The following is a 19,144-nucleotide window of genomic DNA, read 5'->3' on the forward strand; positions in this document are numbered from 1 at the left end:
ACGGCCGAACTAAGCACGCTTTTATTTGTTAGATCTACAAATCCCAGGCCTTCCGCAATGCATATTTTAAGAAGTAAGTTATTAATAAACTTTCTTACGGTAGAGTTGATGCCTATAAACTGTAACACCTTCACGATTGACATCGGTTTTCCATTATTGAAAGCACCTTCAATGTAAAGAAATGGTACCGTTGTGTATTCCTTGACAGCTAGAGAACCCTCTATGAAGCGACTAAATTGTTGACGTCTGTTTCAGTGGACTTGTCTTTACCATATGCATTGCAAATGCATCAATGAGTGCTGTCCGATTCAAATTGAAGCTCAATGATAAGGGGCCTCCTATTTATAGCCGAGTCCGAACAGCGTGCCACAGTGCGACACCTCTTTGTGGAGAAGTTTTTACATAGCTGCTATACCAAATGGGACAGTGCCTCGCATGTGTTGCCAGCATTAGGAGGGGATAACCACCGTTGAAAATTTTCATGACGTTCTCGCCAGGATTCGGACCCAGGCGTTCAGCGTCAAAGGCGGACATGCTAACCTCTGCACTACGGTTGCTTCCATTAGGGTGGTTTCATCTCAAAGGGAAAATCGATGTCGATTTTTTTTTGGCGGCACCCTCCCAAAATTGTTAATTTTTTAAGACTTTATGATTCCCAAAATTGAGACACAATTGGGGCCCCAAAGTTTAGAAAATCTCGTTTTTTTCAGCTATTTGGCGACTTTGGCGATTTCGGCGACCCATATCTCTGAAACGGCTAAAGCTATTTGTCCGTGTCATACATCAAATTAAAGGACATTCTCTTTTAAACATTTAATGTTCAATAACGAAGACCGTTAGTAGTATTAAATTCGAGATAATGAAGCCAATGTCCCTTAAAACGTGCAAGGTAACCCTTGTGCGGATAGTCAGTTTGTCGGTTTTTGCAATTAAGTTAGAGATTGCATTTGTTATGCAATCATCACGAAAATTTGCATATATCACTTTCTAAACCCATAGACAAACGCTATGGATTTTGGGAAAAAAACTGCTCAGATTTAGATATAGCTTCCTTATATATAATTCGCCCGATTTACACTTAAAAGGGCGTAGTTACAACATTTTTTGACGGATTTGCACGAAATTCGGCATGGAATGTTATATTACCCATCTGAAAGCCTCTGCCAATTTTTATCAAAATAGGTTAGGTTCAGATTTGAATATAGTTTCCATTATAGTTTTCAACCTACAGTCGCTACAGCCCATAATTCTACTTCGGCTACTATCTTTATATGGAAGCTATATCTAAATCTGAACCGATTTTAATGAAAGTTGGCAGAGGCTTTCAGATGGGTAGAACAACATTCCATACCGAATTTCATGCATATCCGTTCAAAATTATTGTAACTACGCTCTTTTAAGTGTAAATCGGGCTATATCTAAAACTGAACCGATATTTCCCAATATTGATAACGTTTGTTTTTGAGCTAAGAATGTGATATGCGCAAATTTTCGTGATGATTGGATAATAAATGTGATTTCTACCTGAATTACAAAAACCGACAGACTGACTATCAGCACAAGGGTTACCTGCACGTTTTTAGGGACATTGGCTTCATTATCTAGAATTCGGTACTCTTATGTTCTTCGTTATTGAACTTAAAATGTTAAAAAGAGAATGGCTTTTAATTTGAAGTATGACACGTGCAAATAGCTTTAGCCGTTTTAGAGATATGGGTCGCCTAAGTCCCTAAAGTCGCCAAATAACCAAAAAATTGAGATTTTCAAAACTTTGACGCCCCAGCAGCACGTGTTAACATCTTCCAATTGTGCTCAAATTTGGGAAATCTTAAAATCAAACAAAATGAAATACATTAGGCGGGTTCTACCAAAAAAAAAAAAAAATAAAAGCACCCTAATAAGCATGCTGTCGCCGATCACACTATCGTAGCTATTCTTGAGTGACTTAAGGATTTTTTGAAAATAACTACTTATTACGAGTTACAGAAAAATTTTGAGGAACGAAATAAAATTGCGTCTGCTCCACTCAAAGGTTCAAACAAGAATTGTTGGCAAAAAAATTGCGCAAGAAAAAAATTACAAAATAACCTTCTGAACTGTGATCACATCAAAGTGGAAATTATAATGTCCTTCCAAATGAAATAAAAATTTAAAATACCAAAATTTAAACGATATGTTTCAATTTTAAATATTTTTATTGATTTTTTTCTTTTGAGATTAATAATAAATGGTTTTTTGTTTGTAAATAAAATTACAACTTAAAATAATAATAATGGTGTTGCACTTGTATTAAAAGTAACTTAAAAATTAAGACAAAAACTAGGGGATTAAAGAAGTTCCTCTTTCGTTGTTCAATAATATTGATAATGTGATAAAAAGCATTTGTTTCATTCTTATCGAAAGTCAAAGACAAGAACAAAATGTTTGTTAAGAAACAAAATATTTCATACGCACACACATTTAAAAATGGACGAAAATATTTCTTTTGAAATAAAAGAAGTCAATCTATTTAAGGTAACTGTTAAATGCTTCTCTTAAACTACAAATTTTGCTGAAAATATATAGGAAAGAAAGAATCTGATAAAAAAAAATAAACAAAAACGTAGAACATTAACTATAAGAGGTGATACAAAATTAATATTAAGAATAATGTGTTAAGAAATAAAAAAAATATATATATGGTAAAAGTAAAGTATTATTATAAATATTAAATCATTGGCACAAGTTGCAGTCTAAACTTAAATGTTAAAATTAACAAAAAATTAAAAAAAACAAAAAATATTTATATATATGTATGTTAACATTTAGAAGTATATACACATGATATGGGCAATTCATATTTCAAAAAATATTTAAAACAAAAGTTTAATTTTTTATTTGTATTTTGTAAAAAAAAATAATTGCACTTAAGAAACAAATCGTCCAAAACATCGTTGTTTTTTTTTTTGTTTTTTCTTTTTTGGATTTAATACAAAAATCAAGACTACTTCATTCCTTAGTTGTCTGATTTGATTGCTTTTTGTGGTGGAAAAATAAATAAGTGCACTTGGTGAGAGGTTGGTTGAAACATAAAATTTCAAATTTCAAATTTCAAAATTCCAACAATAACAGTTCCAATCTTCAAATTCAAAATAAGGCTATGGCTATAACAATAATAATGCCAATGATGATCAGAAACAATGTCAAGAGATCATCCGTGCTTATAAGACCCAATGCACAAGCGACAACGATGTGCTCCAGCAGTGTCAAACCATTCACCGCATTCGGACGATGTTCGCCCAAAATATTAACAGCCTTGGTAGCATTTTGACGGCTGGTCGAAGGTAGGTCATCTCTATTGTCCGCTGGGGTTTGCCAGGTGCGCAATCTTTGCTCACTTGCATCTTTTGAAATGTTCTGGATTTTCGCCTTGCTGGAAACTTCTGAGCTGAAAGCTCTTTCACTCTCGAAGCTCTTCTCTGCACCCAAGAGCTTATCATAACTCTGCTGTGCCAACTCTTGTAGACTGGAGACTTTGCTTCTTATTGGCTCTTCATCTTCCAGAGCTTTTATTTCCAGCTGCTGGCAATGCAAGACAATTTCCTGCAAACTTCTGATTGCACTCTCATTTTCTGTGTCTTCCACGCTTTGCTTATCCTCTTTAATGCTTATTTCATAATTAATCTTCTCCTCCAGGATATTCATTTCCAGCAAAGGAGTTTCAAAAACAACACTGCGCTTTCTCGGCGGAACTTCCATATCCTCATTGACTGTGGTTTCTAGTGATGTATACTTTTCAGAGATAGTCGACTCTTCGGGTTCAGAATCAATGGTGGACCCATCCCCCTTGTCATCACAAGTGGTTTGGTGCTCCTCGCTCTTAAATACTAAAATACTGTTGTCTTTCACTTCACCGACCCCCTCTAAGACCTCACTCCGATACAACGAAGAAGCTTGCAAAGCTCTTACCTCGGCCATTATCTCTTCGGTGGCCATTTGTATGCGTTCTCCCATAGGTTTTGGTTTACCTTTGCTTTCATACAACCGATCATAGCCTAACTCTTCCTCCGAAGTGGAATTTTCATATTCCAATTGGGATTCCCTAAGGCTTGCCAACAGTTCCTCTTCTGTGGGTAAACGTGGAAATTCATCCAGAACCCTATTCTCTTCACTAACAGACTGACTTATTTCGCTTTCACACTCTTTGACCTGCTGCGTTTTAATGGATATTTCCGTTTTAAAACAATTTCTTATCTCGAATCGGGAATTGTAGCACGAATTCAGCTGCAAACTGTTGTTGAGAGCGTGAGCGGACAAAGGGAAATCTGCCAGACTAACATTTCCTGAATCTGGATTGGAGGAATTATCATCCAGGGAACTCAGAGAATCAAATTGTGTTATTAAGACAGCTGCTACTACTCCCCCCGATACCTCCTGACCTTGAGTCTCCTGAGCCTTATCTACTAAAATATTTACCCTGCTGGCATAGACCCTATTGAAGTTGGGCGAGAGGTTCGCATCAGCATACATGGCTGTACCTAGCTCTGGTATAGTCTCTAACCTGGAGGAGTGCATAGATGTCGTAGATGAGACTGAGGATGCAGATGATGGCATACTAGCACTGTTACTGTTAGTGTTGGATGAACATGAGGCATTGGGGGTTAATACACAACATTCATTGGGATTAGTTTTGGAACGGCATTCATCATTAGCAGTACATAACATTTGGGGGGATGCATCGGTGGTGGCGGCAGTGGCAGCAACAGCAGCCGCCGCCTTTTCAGCAGTTAGTTCTTGTTCTTGCTCGGGCATTCTAAAGTCTTTAGCATAGTACATCGGGGGTTCCTTGTTACCTGAGTGTTTCTGTAGTTGTTGTGTTTGCTGGTGAGTGCGATTCTTTTTCGTCTGCTCCTCAATGCCAAAGATCATGGCCAGCTCCTCGGACGAGTTGTATTGCGAGGGCGAGGACGAACGCGCCCTCTGTGCTGGGGAGCAGGCCAGGGTGGCACTGCAATTGCTGACCGGTGTCAGATTGAGCGGTGGCGGTGAGGGTGAACAACTGACATTGCTCGTCGTTGTGGTGATGGTTTTGTTCGGTGTAGCACTGGTTGTCGATTGTACATCGTAGGAGGTGGTGCTGCAGGACTTAATACGATCGGTGCTGGGTGCATGATAGTCGCTACTGGGTGATTTAATATAATCACTGGATGAGTAAGGGTTAAAGGAGGTTATGCTCGAGGAGAAACGGCGACTGGCCGTTGGACTAGAAGACTTTGCCAAACAGTCACTGGAGGACGAGAAGGAGGAGGTGGTGGTACTGGAGACCGGGGCTGCTGTCTTTGCGGGCTCACCGCCCACTTTGGCAGTGGGGACCATCTCTTGTTTGCGTGCCTGATCTTCGCATTCCCTCATGATTTGATCGATTTCATCGATCATTTGCTTGGGGTTTGTGTTAACAAGGGGTTTGGGCATTTCTGTAAGATTAGAAGTTGACAAATCATTGGAGCTGACTACTTGGGTATTTGTATCTTCCACATTACAGTTGGAGGCCACTGCTACTTCGGGTTGGTTGAGATTGTCGTAGTCGTGGCTGTCGGCCAAATCGCTCAGTTGGCGCATGCAGCGCATGGCAATGGCTTCTATCTTGTCCGATTGTATGGGATCCAGTTTTTTGATCAGAGTGGGCATGACTAAAGCGCTTGACACCAGTGGTTTGGAGTCCTTCATGGGTTCTTCAATGGCTTTGGGCTGCTGTTTCACTTGTACAGCTTCTTGTACTACAACAGGTGGCTCGGTGGTTACAATGTCCTTGAGTATCTTCTCGCAGACCTTGTTGGCAGCTTCCGATACCTGATCGATAGCCTTGATGAGTTTATCTTCTTTGTGCAATTTCCTGGCTGGTTGTTGTTGGGCCTGTTGGCCTTCATCTCCTGTGTCCACAGCGTCTGGCAAAGTATCCAAGAGCATTTTCCCACATTTCTTGGCAGCCTGTGAGACTTTTTCGATTTCCTGCAGTTCCTGTTCGAATTTTTCCTCCTGGGAGTCCAGTCTCTTGGGCTTTGAGTTGGTTATCAAAGCTTCCTTACGCAACTCCTGCAATTCTTGGCTCAACTTGATGCTGCTCTCTTCAGCTTCTTGGGCTATCTTGTTGAGGGCCTCTTCCATTTTGTAGGTGTCAACATGTTGGGGCTCTGGGGTAAGAGACTTGCGTGGCATAGGGACCGGTTTATGTTGGCATTTCTTCTCCTCCGCTGCGCAACTTAGTTTCTGTGGCAGTTGGCATATCGCTCCACCCTGACTGGGATGGCGAAAGGGTACATGGTGTTTCTTTGTGCACTGCACATGTGTTTGCTCACGTTCTTGCTCCTTCAGGCTTTGCAATAACTTCAAAGTGGAGGGAACATCACTTGTAGCCTCCTTCTTGTGTAGATCGGACATACTTTCGGATCGATCTATGCTTTTTGTTAACTCCAGATAGGAGAGCAAATCTCCCCCCGATGGCTTGGCGGCATCTCTTTGTATGAGGGCATAGATGTTGGCCGATTGGGTACGAGTAGCGCGATTCTTCTTTTGCAGACCTCCAGAGGGATACTGGATCTTTTCCTTTGTCTGAGCAGGATCTTTGCGTAAAGCCCGCACGGCCAAATCATCCTTGACCACATCAGGAGCCTTCATATCCTCCTGGGCATAGCCCAACTGTTGATTCGGCACCACATGCAGATAATCGGTTTGCGATGCTGGCACTATGGGTCCCAAGGGTATGCCGAAAGGTGGTTGCTTTTCCACTGTCTTATGCTGCAGATTGGCTAATTTTATATTGCGATAGGCCACATCATCGCGAATAGGATCTGGTTCTCCTGTTGGGGAGTCCTCGTCATCGTATTCATGGGCATGAGCCAAGGCAAACTTTTCAAAATCATTGGGTGTGGGCACCCTATCTTTTTTTACCACCTCCGGCTCAGGTTCGGTCAGGCCCAACGATTTGTAAATGGCTTCCAACTCATTGATGGCCTCCTCCAGATTGGCTGGCTTCTTGCGTGGAAAACTGAACTGTGGTATATGGGGTATACCAACGGCGACCGCAGTACCACCACTAAGTTTTCTCTGTGGTGGTTGCGGGGCTTTCTGGTGCTGTTCCCGACGTTCGTTGACATATTCCTCATATTTGTTCGGTGTATTGGGTATTTCACCCGAGCGCCTGTGATAGTGCTCTGGCATTGATTGAGACTTGACCACATCTCGGTTACGTATCTCAACAAAATTGCTGGCATTATCCTGACCTGGTTGAATGCGCAGACTACCACATACAACACCATCAACCTCATCGTGACCGTAATTGGGGCGAGGAGAGCTGGGTCTTTGCTGTGGACTAGTGCGCTGCGTCTTATTCGGCTTGTATACCTCCGAGTACATGGGCATGGGATAAGCTCTCATTTCTGGCACCCGGGAGGTGGAAACTGATCTGGGTTTCATACCAGCATCTACCACACTCCTCTGCACATCACGACCCCTAGGCACCGGAGTGGGAGTGGCAATATTTTGGGAGGAGCCCTCCATACGTTTCCAAAACTCGTTGGCATTCAGTTTGGTGGGAGAAGTGGGCAAACCGCTTTTGGTGGTGCGCAATACCCCGGATGACGGAGGGTCTTCGACCTCATCCACATAGGAGGCATTGCTGGTATCCAGCATGTGTATGGGTTTGCGAGAACGTGGTGTAGCATCGGCCACATAATGAAAATCTAAACCATTTGGCAGGGATTTCTTGCCAGGATGGGCATCGCGATCGGCCCTAGTGATAAAGCGCCTGTGTTGAGGCTGAGCTGGAGTTCCATGGTTGGGCACAATGTTCAATGAACGTATGGACTGGTATTGCGGCTGATGCTGGGCCCAAATTTTATCATCCGAAACACATCTTCCACTAAGACCAGTAGCAGGCAACACCGGTACTCCGGCTTGATCAAAGGCGTAGGATATGGGTCTTAAGTCCCCCGAGCTTCCATCCTGTATATGTCCACTGATATTAACCTTACGCAGAGGGTCTCTGGGCGGCGGCGGAGGAGGCAGAGGTTTCGATTGCATTCTGCCGCCAACATTTTGCAAATGTATCTGGCTGTCGTAGCTAATGCTGCGTTTGGCAGCATTCACAGAATTTTGCAAATTCTTTGGTTGCTGTTGTTGGCGCTGCTGATTCCACTGCACATAGGGAGCCATGTGTTGCAGGCTGGTGGTATTGCGCAGCTTAGAATGTTGCACATTATCCGCCGAGGAGCGCACCTGGGCCTGAGGTTGTTGCATATGCGGGCGGGCTGGCTGCGCCTGATATATGGACAAAGGCACCGGTTGCGTTTTCCACCTTTGAGTGGGCTGTTGGGCAAACATAATGGGCACCTGACCATGGCTAACCTCTCCATCGCGGGACAAACGTTTATAGTAGCGTTCATTGCGTGCAGCTCTACTTCTGCGGCTGCCTCCACTTCCTCCTATGCTGCCATTGTTACCTTGCCCACCGCTGTGAATGCTTTCGTCACTGCGATATTTCGAAAAGGTAGACGAATTCAGAGATATCAGTTCCTCCTCACTGGAGGAACAAGCTCCCATTACATGTGGACTATGTATGGGATGATTATGCGGTTTCGGTCCTGTAGGCTTTGGTTTTGCAGATCTTGTTGAACGACGATCCAGAGAATGGACAGATTTGCTCATCAGCTGTTGTTGCGTTTGAGGTACATGTGGCAGGTACTGTTGAGACTGATGCAAACGCTGTCCTTGCCCAGTTTGCTGGTGTTGGTTGTTGTTGTTGTTTTGATAAAAGGGCTCCTGAGAACCCATCGGTGATATCGTTTCCACTGGCAAAAAGAACTCATTATCTATGTGCTGGCCCACCGGTGAGGTCACTGTCGATGAGGAGTTACCCGAAGTGGGGCTAACTACAATGTGATCGAAACCACTCCCTGTCATTTTTCGATTACCTGCTGTTGCGGAGGACTTTGACTTGGACTTTTTATTTGGTGTTGAGGTGGCTGCTGCCGAACTAGTGCGGGGATATTTTTGTGCTGGCGAGAAACCAGCCTTACGATCATCCTCTGATGAGGACTCGGATTCGATTTCCTTTTTACCACGCCTAAAGAGTCGGCCAAAGGACCATTTCTTGTTGGAGCTATTGGGACCATTGCTGCCATTCGAAATTTGTGAGCCATTAAACGATGGATCCTTTTTGTGAAAACGATCCATGTCGCTTTCGATAATTTGTATTTTGTTAAGGTCCTCTTCGTAGTCGGCGTCCTGTTGTTGTTGGTGTACGCTGCTAAGTTGATTTGGGTGGTGGTGATATTGGTGGTTGATGTTTTCATTTGAGAGTTGAATCTCCTGGGGCAATGGCAACTGGGGCCGCCACGACGATTGTACAGTCTGAAAGATAAATAAGAGAAAAATGACTATAAGTAAACTAATATGTATAGACGGAGGGAGATTGATTGATAGAGATTATAGGTCATCAAATGCCAAGTCCACATAATAAACAATTTTGCCCTATACAGCCGGCAATTATATTAAAAATCTCCTTTTAAATATTCCCCTTTATACAAATATACCAAATATCAACAAAAACGTATATCTGATCTTTTATTTGTTTTAGGAAAAAGCTTTTATTGCCAAAAGCCCCCCCTTCCCTCACTTGGTGTTCTTATGTACCATTCCTCGTACCTCACTTCTTAAAATTTTTTGTTTATATTTCATTATCGTATCCAGAAAAATGCTTCTGTTTAGTTGATGATGATTTATAAATATTTTAGCACCTCGCTAACAGTCGTCTCTGAACTTAAAAATATTCTCCTTAGTGTCTCTATTTGTTTAAATTACAATAAATTAAGAAAAAATCCATTCAACCCCCTTCATGAGGCCAGACGATGTGTGTGACTATGTCAGGCACACTGAGTCAATCATGAGACTAATTAAACCAAAACTAAATTGATCATCACCTCGTTTAGACTAAAAATAAAATGAAATAAATGAAAAAAGCATCAGCAATAAAAACATTTGGAAAAAGTCCACTGATACAATTTATTTGTATTAATTTAAAAAAATGTAAGGAAAATACCATAAAAAAAATAAAACTTATTAAAAAAATAATAATTTTTATTATTTATGGCGTTCGGCACAGAGAAAAGGCTGAGATTACGGCAGTGAAAGTGTTATCGATTTTTTTTATTAATATTGCGATTACGTTGTACTGAATTAAAATTTTTGGCTTTGCAAATTATCAGTAATAAAATATCTGTAGAATCAAATCATAACAATCGGCCTATTGTCATTGTAATCAACATGATAATGGTATTAGGCATATGCAAAAACGTATGGGACATTTTTACGAGAAGGTTGGGTTAGGTAAGGTTGAAAAGAGGGTGCGCATATTAATCAGCCCCATGCCACTATGGACATACGTGTAAGCCAGTAATCAGCTTGTTGTGCGTTCAAAAAACTAAAGAGAAACCTTAATAGAAAAAGAACATTTTAAGTTAGCAATTCCGTGCTACTCATAAAATCCATAATTGTTTTCCATAGGTTTGGTTAAGTAAGAGTGGCAGTCCTTTACAAACTCACTTAGACAATTATAAGTCCATTGTGATACCACAGTAGTGACAGACCAAGGCTTCTGGCGGCAATCGAACCCACGACCCCTGCACTGGTAATCTAAGTACGCTACCAACTCGGTTACCGGGGCGTTGTTTTCCATACCACTCTTCTAAGTTGGATCATATCTGGTATTGTATCCCCACCTAAGTACCTGTGTCTTTTAGCCGCGAAAGCCGGGCAAGGACATAAGAAATGCTACAACGTCTCATCACATGCTATCACTTGCCGCACAGATTTTGCATTTTGCTCGTAGTCCTATGTGTCCCATTATGATACCAAAAGCTATACTGACCTCCTTCTTACTTCCTTTCAGTAAAAGCCTCTTCCTCTCACGATACGGATCACCCCATAGGATTTTCGCCGTCTTACCGACTGTTTCCGTTCGTAGCCCACGCCTTTAACTTGGATTGCGTCGACCCCAAAGGCTTCGGGTTAACCATGTTAATTGTCGGCAGTCTTAGGGCTTTAACTGCCAAATCGTCTGTCCTTTCATGTCCCCCTTTCTCCGTTATGGCCCGGCACCCAAACGATGCGGATTGTGTCATAATCAGAGAAGGCGTTAATAATTAACTGTCCTGCTTGTTATTGCCCTAATGGTCATTTTACTGTCCGTGACACCTCACGCATCCCGTGATCACCCGGATCTCCGCCTGCAGTACCGTATTATGGTCAGGCAGTCTAAAACAGATCTCCGTTCCTGGGTTCTCAATGTAAACTCCCAGGCCCACTCCGCCCTTTAGCTTTTATCCATCCGTGTAACATGATCATCCAGATGGCAATACTAGGGTGTCGTCAGTCCAAGACTGTGTCGCTGGCAGCAGTGCCTCGCACTCGACCTCAAGTGTCGTCTCGGGTATCCGACCGGAAACCTCATTCATTTCTTTCAGGTTTCCTATCGGCGCCTCGATTAGACTGCGATAGTATGAGCTGATCCCATCCTCAATCCATTCTCCCATCGCCTTAAGTCTCATAGCCGCAATGACTGCCTCACACTTAATCTGTATGTCTATGGGTCGAATATCTAGAATAGCCTCCAGTGCCTTAAAGGGCGTGGTCTTCATCGCTCCGCCTATGCCAAGACAACATGATCTCTGAACCTGTTGTATGGTCCTCATGTTGCACTTTTTCTCCATAGCTGTCCACCAAACTACTGAGGCGTAAGAAAGTATTGTTCTAATCACGCTTATGTAGAGCCAGTGGACCATCCCTGGATTCAGGCCCCATTTCGAGCCAACGGCCCGTCTACATAGTGCTCATCATATGTGAGCCTTCTCAGTACGCTCCCGACTGTGGTACTTCCAATTAAGTTTCCTATCCAAGATCACTCCTAAGTATTTGACCTTGTCAGATATCGAAATTGTTTTGTTGAGGAAAAGTGGTGCGTCAAATTTACCCAAATTCGTCTTCCTCAGTCTTCTCTGGGCTAACATTGAAACCCCTGCGTCTAGCCCAGTCATATGGCATATGAAAGACCCTTTCGGCCCTTCTGCATACCTCGTTCGGATCCTTACTCCTTAGAAGTATTATAAGATCGTCGGAATAGCAGACGGATTCAAATCCCTCCTCAGTCAGCATCCGTAATAGGTCATTTATGGTGGTCACCCATAGCAGTGGCGATAAAATACCCCCCTGTGGCGTGTCTTGTGCCACTTTGTCTTTTATATTTATGCCATGGGGCACACAATTTATCCACCAGTTCATTAGCATATGGTTTATCCAGTCTCTAAGGACCGGGTCCACCCGGTACTGGTCTAAGGATTGGATCAATGTGTCGGTCCGCACATTGTTAAAGGCCCCCTGGATGTCAATGCAAACCGCCAATGTGTTCGTCTTGGCATCGAAGGATTCTTGTATTTTATGCACAGCCTCGCGAAGGGCAGTCTCCACCGACCTTCCCTTACTAGGCATGCTGTTTGTCTTTGAGCAGTTCGCTGGATGTCCTACCCTTTATCATGGTGTCCACAATACGTTCATGGTTTTGAGTAGAAAGGATGTAAGGGTTATAGGTCTATAGGCCTTTATTGTCGCATAACTTATCTTGCTGGGTTTGGGTATAAATTATTATATGTCATACTCTTCATCATGGTGTTCACAATATACCCAAGCCCTTGCCGGGCTCAATATGTCCTCCGTTGTCTCTGCTCTCACTCCCATATCGTATCCTGTGGAGACAGTTTGGACATGGGTTTTTTGAAAGAAACTTTATCATATTGTCAGGGTCATTAACGCTATTGACCTGTTCGCAGAAAAGCTTCCAGGGGACACGTTTTGCCGCTCTGATAATCTTATTGTATTCCTTGAGCCGTGTGCAGTAAACTTCCGCTTTTTTGTGATGAGCTCTGTTATAAAGTCTGCGGACCTCTTTCCCAATGTTGCGAATCTCCCCGGTCATCCAGGGTTTTTCATGGGCTGACTTCCTTTCTCGAAGAGGACAACTATCTTCAAAAGACTCCACTAAAGCAGTCGTAAACCTGTTGACATTGTCATCAATGTCTTCTATGCTTGGACAATCTAAATCATTTTTTCTTCTTCGGTCTTCCGAATTTTGGCCAGTTGGTTTTCAACTTATTCCGGAACCTTATAGGATTCGGCGCTGGCCGTGCTATTCTAAACGTAATGTAGCGATGGTCTGAGAAGGAAAGATTCATGGAGACCCTCCAATTTGAACCTCATCGATTAGATTTTCCGAACATATTGTCACATCTCAAACTTCCTCCCTAATCCTATTAACAAAGGTGGCGGTGTTACTAATATTGTAAGTGTAGTGTAGAGTGTAATTAGGTCGTTAGCATTCACGAATTCTGCCGTGGCTTGGCCCCGCTTATTAATGTTGGTACTACCCTACAAAAAGAGGTGAGAGTTCGCATCGCACCCTATTAGTACCACATTTCCTGTCTGTTTTGCTTTCCTCACCAACCATTGCAGCTCCGTCGTAGGTGGCAGTATTGGAGAGCCGAGAGGCAGATAAAGTAATGCCAGGTATGCTCCACCATCTCCCTGTCTCATCACTGTTGCATCCGACGTTGAGACCTCTGGTAAAAATACATAATTTTAATTGTTGTGGAAAATAACGCAGGTCCTCGACCGAGTACCAGAGTTAGCATAGAATAAATGGTAGTTGATATGGTTCAGTCCAGAAACTTTGTTCCGGGTCGTCCATGGTTCCTGAATTAAGGCATTCGCCATCTGAAAATTTGTGAGGAAATTCTTTCAAGCGATATGTCAGATGTTACAACTTTTATTCATCATTTAAGAGCAAAATTGATGAAATGAGCATCTCCGACTCGCAACTATATAACGCAGATGAATCTGGTCTATTTTATCGTTTTTTACCGGATAAAATTTTTGCGTTGCTTTAAGGGATTTGAAAATGCGTTGGAATACGGCAATTCCAAGAAGTCGTGAATTCACAGTTGTTATTCAACTGGTTCCACAACTCATTTATAAAACAGGTAAAGTTATTTTATTGACTTAATTTTTAATTTGCTACTTAAGATGTGTAAATTTTTATAGGTTTGAAAATTTTCTGCAGAAAATAATTTTCCACCTAAGGAATTATTGGTGGTTGATAACTGCACTGCACATAAGACAATTGAAATACTAAAGTCTGATGATGAAAACATTGTAGCAATGTTTTCATTGCTAAACCTAACGTAACAGCAGTTTTGCAGCCCTGTATCAAAATCCAATAAGATTGGTCAAGTTCTAATTGAAAGTATTTTGAAGGCACATTCGATTCGTGATGCTATTTTGCTTTTCAAATCTTGTTCTTATAAAAGCGTGGAATAAGATAAAAAAGTGGGATGTAATCAGTACGATAGTAAACATAACACTCCGTTGTCAGAATGGATTAAATCAAATAGTGCTATGCACGATGCACTTCGAGAAGTTCAATTGTTGATGTCGGAGGTTAGGTGATAATGTCAACATCAACATTGATGATATTAAAAACTGAAACGAGGATCAAATTACGGAAGAAAACGATGATTTCGAAGTGTCTGATAATGAAAGCGATGTCCTAATTGTAGAGCAAGACATTCAACAAGCAAAAGTTGGCTTCACGAAAGCAATTGAAAGCATCAACAATTTGATAAAATGTTTTTGAAGACAAAAACGATGCACATCACGTGGCAGATCTTATCAATATGCGCACGAAAATGGTCAAAAGCTATTACACAAAAGAAAAGAAAAAAAAACAAAACTCGACGAAATTTTTTCTTTTTTTAGAAGCCTGGGACCATTAAGAAAAAATACAAATATTTTTTAGCAATGTTTTTCATCTTTTATGCGCACTTTAATCTAATGAAATAAAGTTTTTTATTTGTGTGAAATATATCAATTATTTTTTACCACCACCTAAGGATGGGGGTATATTCATTTCGTCATTCCGTTTGCAACAAATCGAAATATCCATTTCCTAGGAAGTATATATATTCTTGTCAGCGTAAAAATCTAAGACCATCTAGCCATGTCCGTCCGTCTGTCTGTTGAGATTACACTACCGTCTTTAAAAATAGAGATATTGAGCTAAAACTTTGCACAGATTCTTATTTTCGTCCATAACCTGCGTTAAGTTCGAAGATGGGCTATATCCGACTATATCTTGATATAGTCCCCATATAGACCGATCCATAAAATCCACATTTATTATCCGATTTTGCTGACAGTGAGTTATGTTTGGCCACTCGACATTCTTCTTCAATTTGGCCCAGACCAGTCCAGATTTGGATATAGTCGCCATATAGACCGATCCGCCGATTTACGGCCTTACGCTCATAAAAGCCACATTTATTATACGATTTTGCTGAAATTTGGGACGGCGAGTTGTGTTAGGCCCTCCGACATATTTCTTCAATTTGGCCCAGATCGGTCCAGATTTGGATATAGCTGCCATATAGACCGATCTCTCGATTTAAGGTTTTGGGCCCATAAAAGGCACATTTATTGTCCGATTTTGCCAAAATTTGGGACAGTGAGTTGTATTAGGCCCTTCGACATCCTTCTTCAGTTTGGCCCAGATCGGTCCTGATTTGGATATAGCTGCCATATAGACCGATCTCTCGATTTATGGTTTTGACAGTGAGTTATGTTAAGCCCCTCGACGTACTTCTGCAATATGGCGCAGATCGGTTCAGACTAAGATGTAGCTGCCATATAGACCGATCTCTCGATTTATGGTTTTGGGCCCATAAAAGGCGCATTTATTGTCCGATGTCGCCGAAATTTGGGACAGTGAGTTGTGTTAGGCTCTTCGACATTTTTCTGCAACTTGGCTCAAATCTGTCCAGATTTGGATATAGCTGTCATATAGACCGATATCACGATTTAAAGTCTTGGTCCTATAATTTTACTGAAATTTGACACGTTAGGCTTTTCGACATCCGTGTCGTATATGGTTCTGATCGGTTTATATTTAGATATAACTACTAAAAAGACCAATATTTTGTTATACACAATTGAACAATGTCTTGTACTTATTGGTATTTGGTCCAAATCGGAACATATTTCGATTTAGTTGCTATGGGGCATAAGGGATGCGTTTTTCACCGGATTTTGACGAAAGGTGGTTTACATATATACCCGGGGTGGTGGGTATCCAAACGCCTTTTTATTTACTTTTTATACCCTTCACCATAGGATGGGGGTTCACTAATTTCGTTATTCTGTTTGTAATACCTCGAAATAAGCGTCGAGACCCCATAAAGTATATATATTCTTGATCGTTATGTCATTTTGTCTGTCTGTCCGTCCGTCTGTCTGTCAAAAGCATGCTAACTTTCGAAGGAGTAAAGCTAGGCGCTTGAAATTTTGCACAAATACTTTCTATTAGTGGAGGTCAGTTGAGATGGTAAATGGGCCAAATCGACCCATGTTTTGATATAGCTGCCATATAAACCGATCTTGGGTCTTGACTTCTTGAGCCAATACAGCGCGCAATTCTCATCCGATTTGACTGAAATTTTGCACGAGGTGTTTTGGTATCACTTCCAATAACTGTGTTAAGTATGATTCAAATCGGTTCATAATCTTGTATAGCTGGTATATAAACCGACCTTGGGTCTTGACTTCTTGAGCCTTTAGAGCGCGTAATTCTCATCCGATTTGGCTGAAATTTTACATGAGGTGTTTTGTTATGACTTCCAATGACTGTGTTAAGTATGGCGCAAATCGGCCATATAAACCGATCTGGGATCTTGACTTCTTAAGCCTCTAGAGGGCGCAATTCTCATCCAATTCTCATTTTGGCTGAAACTTTATACAACGGCTTCTCTCATGACCTTCAACTTACGTCTGCAATATGGTCTGAATCGATCAATAGCTTGATACAGCTCCCATATAAACCGATCTCCCGATTTTGCTGCTTGAGCTCCTACAAGGCGCAATTCTTATCCGAATGAACTGAAATATTACAGAATAACTTCTACAATGTTCAGCATTTATTTATGGTCCGAATCGGACTAAAAATGAATATAGCTCTAATAGCATAACAGTTCTTATTCAATATTCCTTGTTTGCCTAAAAAGAGATACCGCGCATAGAACTCGACAAATGCGATCCATGGTGGAGACTATAAAAGATTCGTCCCGGCCGAACTTAGCACGCTCTTGCTTGTTTTTATTAACACAGTAAAAACGTTATTTAAAAGAAATGTTATTTAGAGGTTACTTTATAGTTTTGAGAGCACAAACAAACCGATTATTGGCTTAGGTGTATGCCCATAGTGACATGGGGCGGATTAATATCTGCACCCTCTTTTCAACCTAACCTAAACCATGAGAAATTTAAATTAATCGGTTAATTGAGTTATTAACCAACTTAATTGGATTGTTAAGCTTATCATAAATCCAAATATAAAAATTGTTAATCAACAACACAAATTCTTTTATAGGTCCGATTTCAGCAAATTTTTTAATTTTTTGTACAAATTTGATAATTTAACATAGTTTAAATTTTTTCTGTTTTCAATTTTAATTTGAGACTCCTGAAGTTCAATTTTGACATGGACATGAACCGATTTTCGTACTACAATGCCAACCGACCTACATCAATAGGCAAAACATATTTTTGCAAAATTTGCAGCGTGTAGCTCTATTCGTTCCGAAAATTGCGTGTTTTCCACAGACGGACGGGCGAGGATATATATTGACTAATATATAGCCTAATATACTCGAGGGTCTTAACCACTCGTTCAGGGCTCTATAAATGACAAAGTCAGTACACCGTTTATCCTATGGCGAAGGGTGTTAAAAATAAAGTAAATAATTTATAGCACCAAAAAAGTCGTAGCTTTATTCGCAGACTTACATTGAAATCATTGATAAAAATACTCTACTGAATTTTTGTCCATTACAATCACAATAATACTGTTTATAAACAAGTAAAAGCGTGCTAAGTTCGGCCGGGCCGAATCTTATATACCCTCCACCATGGATCGCATTTGTCGAGTTCTTTTCCCGGCATCTCTTCTTAGGCAAAAAAGGATATACGAAAAGAGTTGCTCTGTTATTAAAACGATATCAAGATATGGTCCGGTTCGGACCACAATTAAATTATATGTTAGAGACCTGTGTAAAATTTCAGCCAATTCGTATAAGAATTGCGCCCATTGGGGCTCACGAAGTAAAATAGAGAGAACGATTTATATGGGATCTGTATCGGGCTATAGACCGATTCAGACCATAATAAACACGTTTGTTGATGGTCATGAGAGGATCCGTCGTACAAAATTTCAGGCATATCGGATAATAATTGCGACTTCTAGGGGTCAAGAAGTCAAGATCCCAGATCGGTTTATATGGCAGCTATATCAGGTTATGAACCGATTTGAACCTTATTTGACACAGTTGTTGAAAGTAAAAATAAAATACGTCATGCAAAATTTCAGCCAAATCGGATAGGAATTGCGCCCTCTAGAAGCTCAAGAAGTCAAATCCCCAGATCTGTTTATATGACAGCTATATCAGGTTATGGACCGATTTCAGCCATACTTGCCACAGTTGCTATGTATCATAACAAAACACGTCGTGTAAAATTTTATCCCAATCGGATAAGAATTACGCACTCTAGAGGCTCAAGAAGTCAAGACCCAAGATCGGTTTATATGGCAGCTATATCAGGTTATGGACCGATTTAAACCATACTTGGCACAGTTGTTGGATGTCATAACAAAACACGTCGTGCAAAATTTCATCCCAATCGGATAAGAATTGCGCCCTCTAGAGGCTCAAGAAGTCAAGACCCAAGATCGGTTTATATGGCAGCTATATCAGATTATGGACCGATTTGAACCATACTTGGCACAGTTGTTGGATATCATAAAAAAACACGCCGTACAAAATTTCATTCCAATCGGATAAGAATTGCGCATTCTAGAGGCTCAAGAAGTCAAGACCCAAGATCGGTTTATATGGCAGCTATATCAAAACATGGACCGATATGGTCCATTTACAATACCAACCGACCTACACTAATAAGAAGTATTTGTGCAAAATTTCAAGTGGCTAGCTTTACTCCTTCGGAAATTAGCGTGCTT

The 19,144-nt window shown here is 41.1% G+C and overlaps 1 protein-coding gene across 9 annotated transcripts in view; it reads right to left on the reverse strand.

Annotated features, from left to right (window-relative positions):
- Window positions 1-19,144, reverse strand: part of LOC106082465 (supervillin) — a 927,162-nt gene that overhangs the window by 778,456 nt on the left and 129,562 nt on the right. For 8 of the 9 annotated variants that reach the window (XM_059360289.1, XM_059360288.1, XM_059360287.1 and 5 more), the window contains one exon: window positions 4,833-9,387. In XM_059360289.1, the coding sequence (XP_059216272.1) occupies window positions 4,833-9,387 (4,555 nt within the window). Of the gene's footprint in view, window positions 1-4,832; window positions 9,388-19,144 lie in introns of those variants that run through there. The other variant, XM_059360293.1, reaches the window with a different exon arrangement.

This window comes from Stomoxys calcitrans, chromosome 1, assembly GCF_963082655.1.
Source record: "Stomoxys calcitrans chromosome 1, idStoCalc2.1, whole genome shotgun sequence".
Classification (NCBI taxonomy): Eukaryota; Metazoa; Arthropoda; class Insecta; order Diptera; family Muscidae; genus Stomoxys; species Stomoxys calcitrans.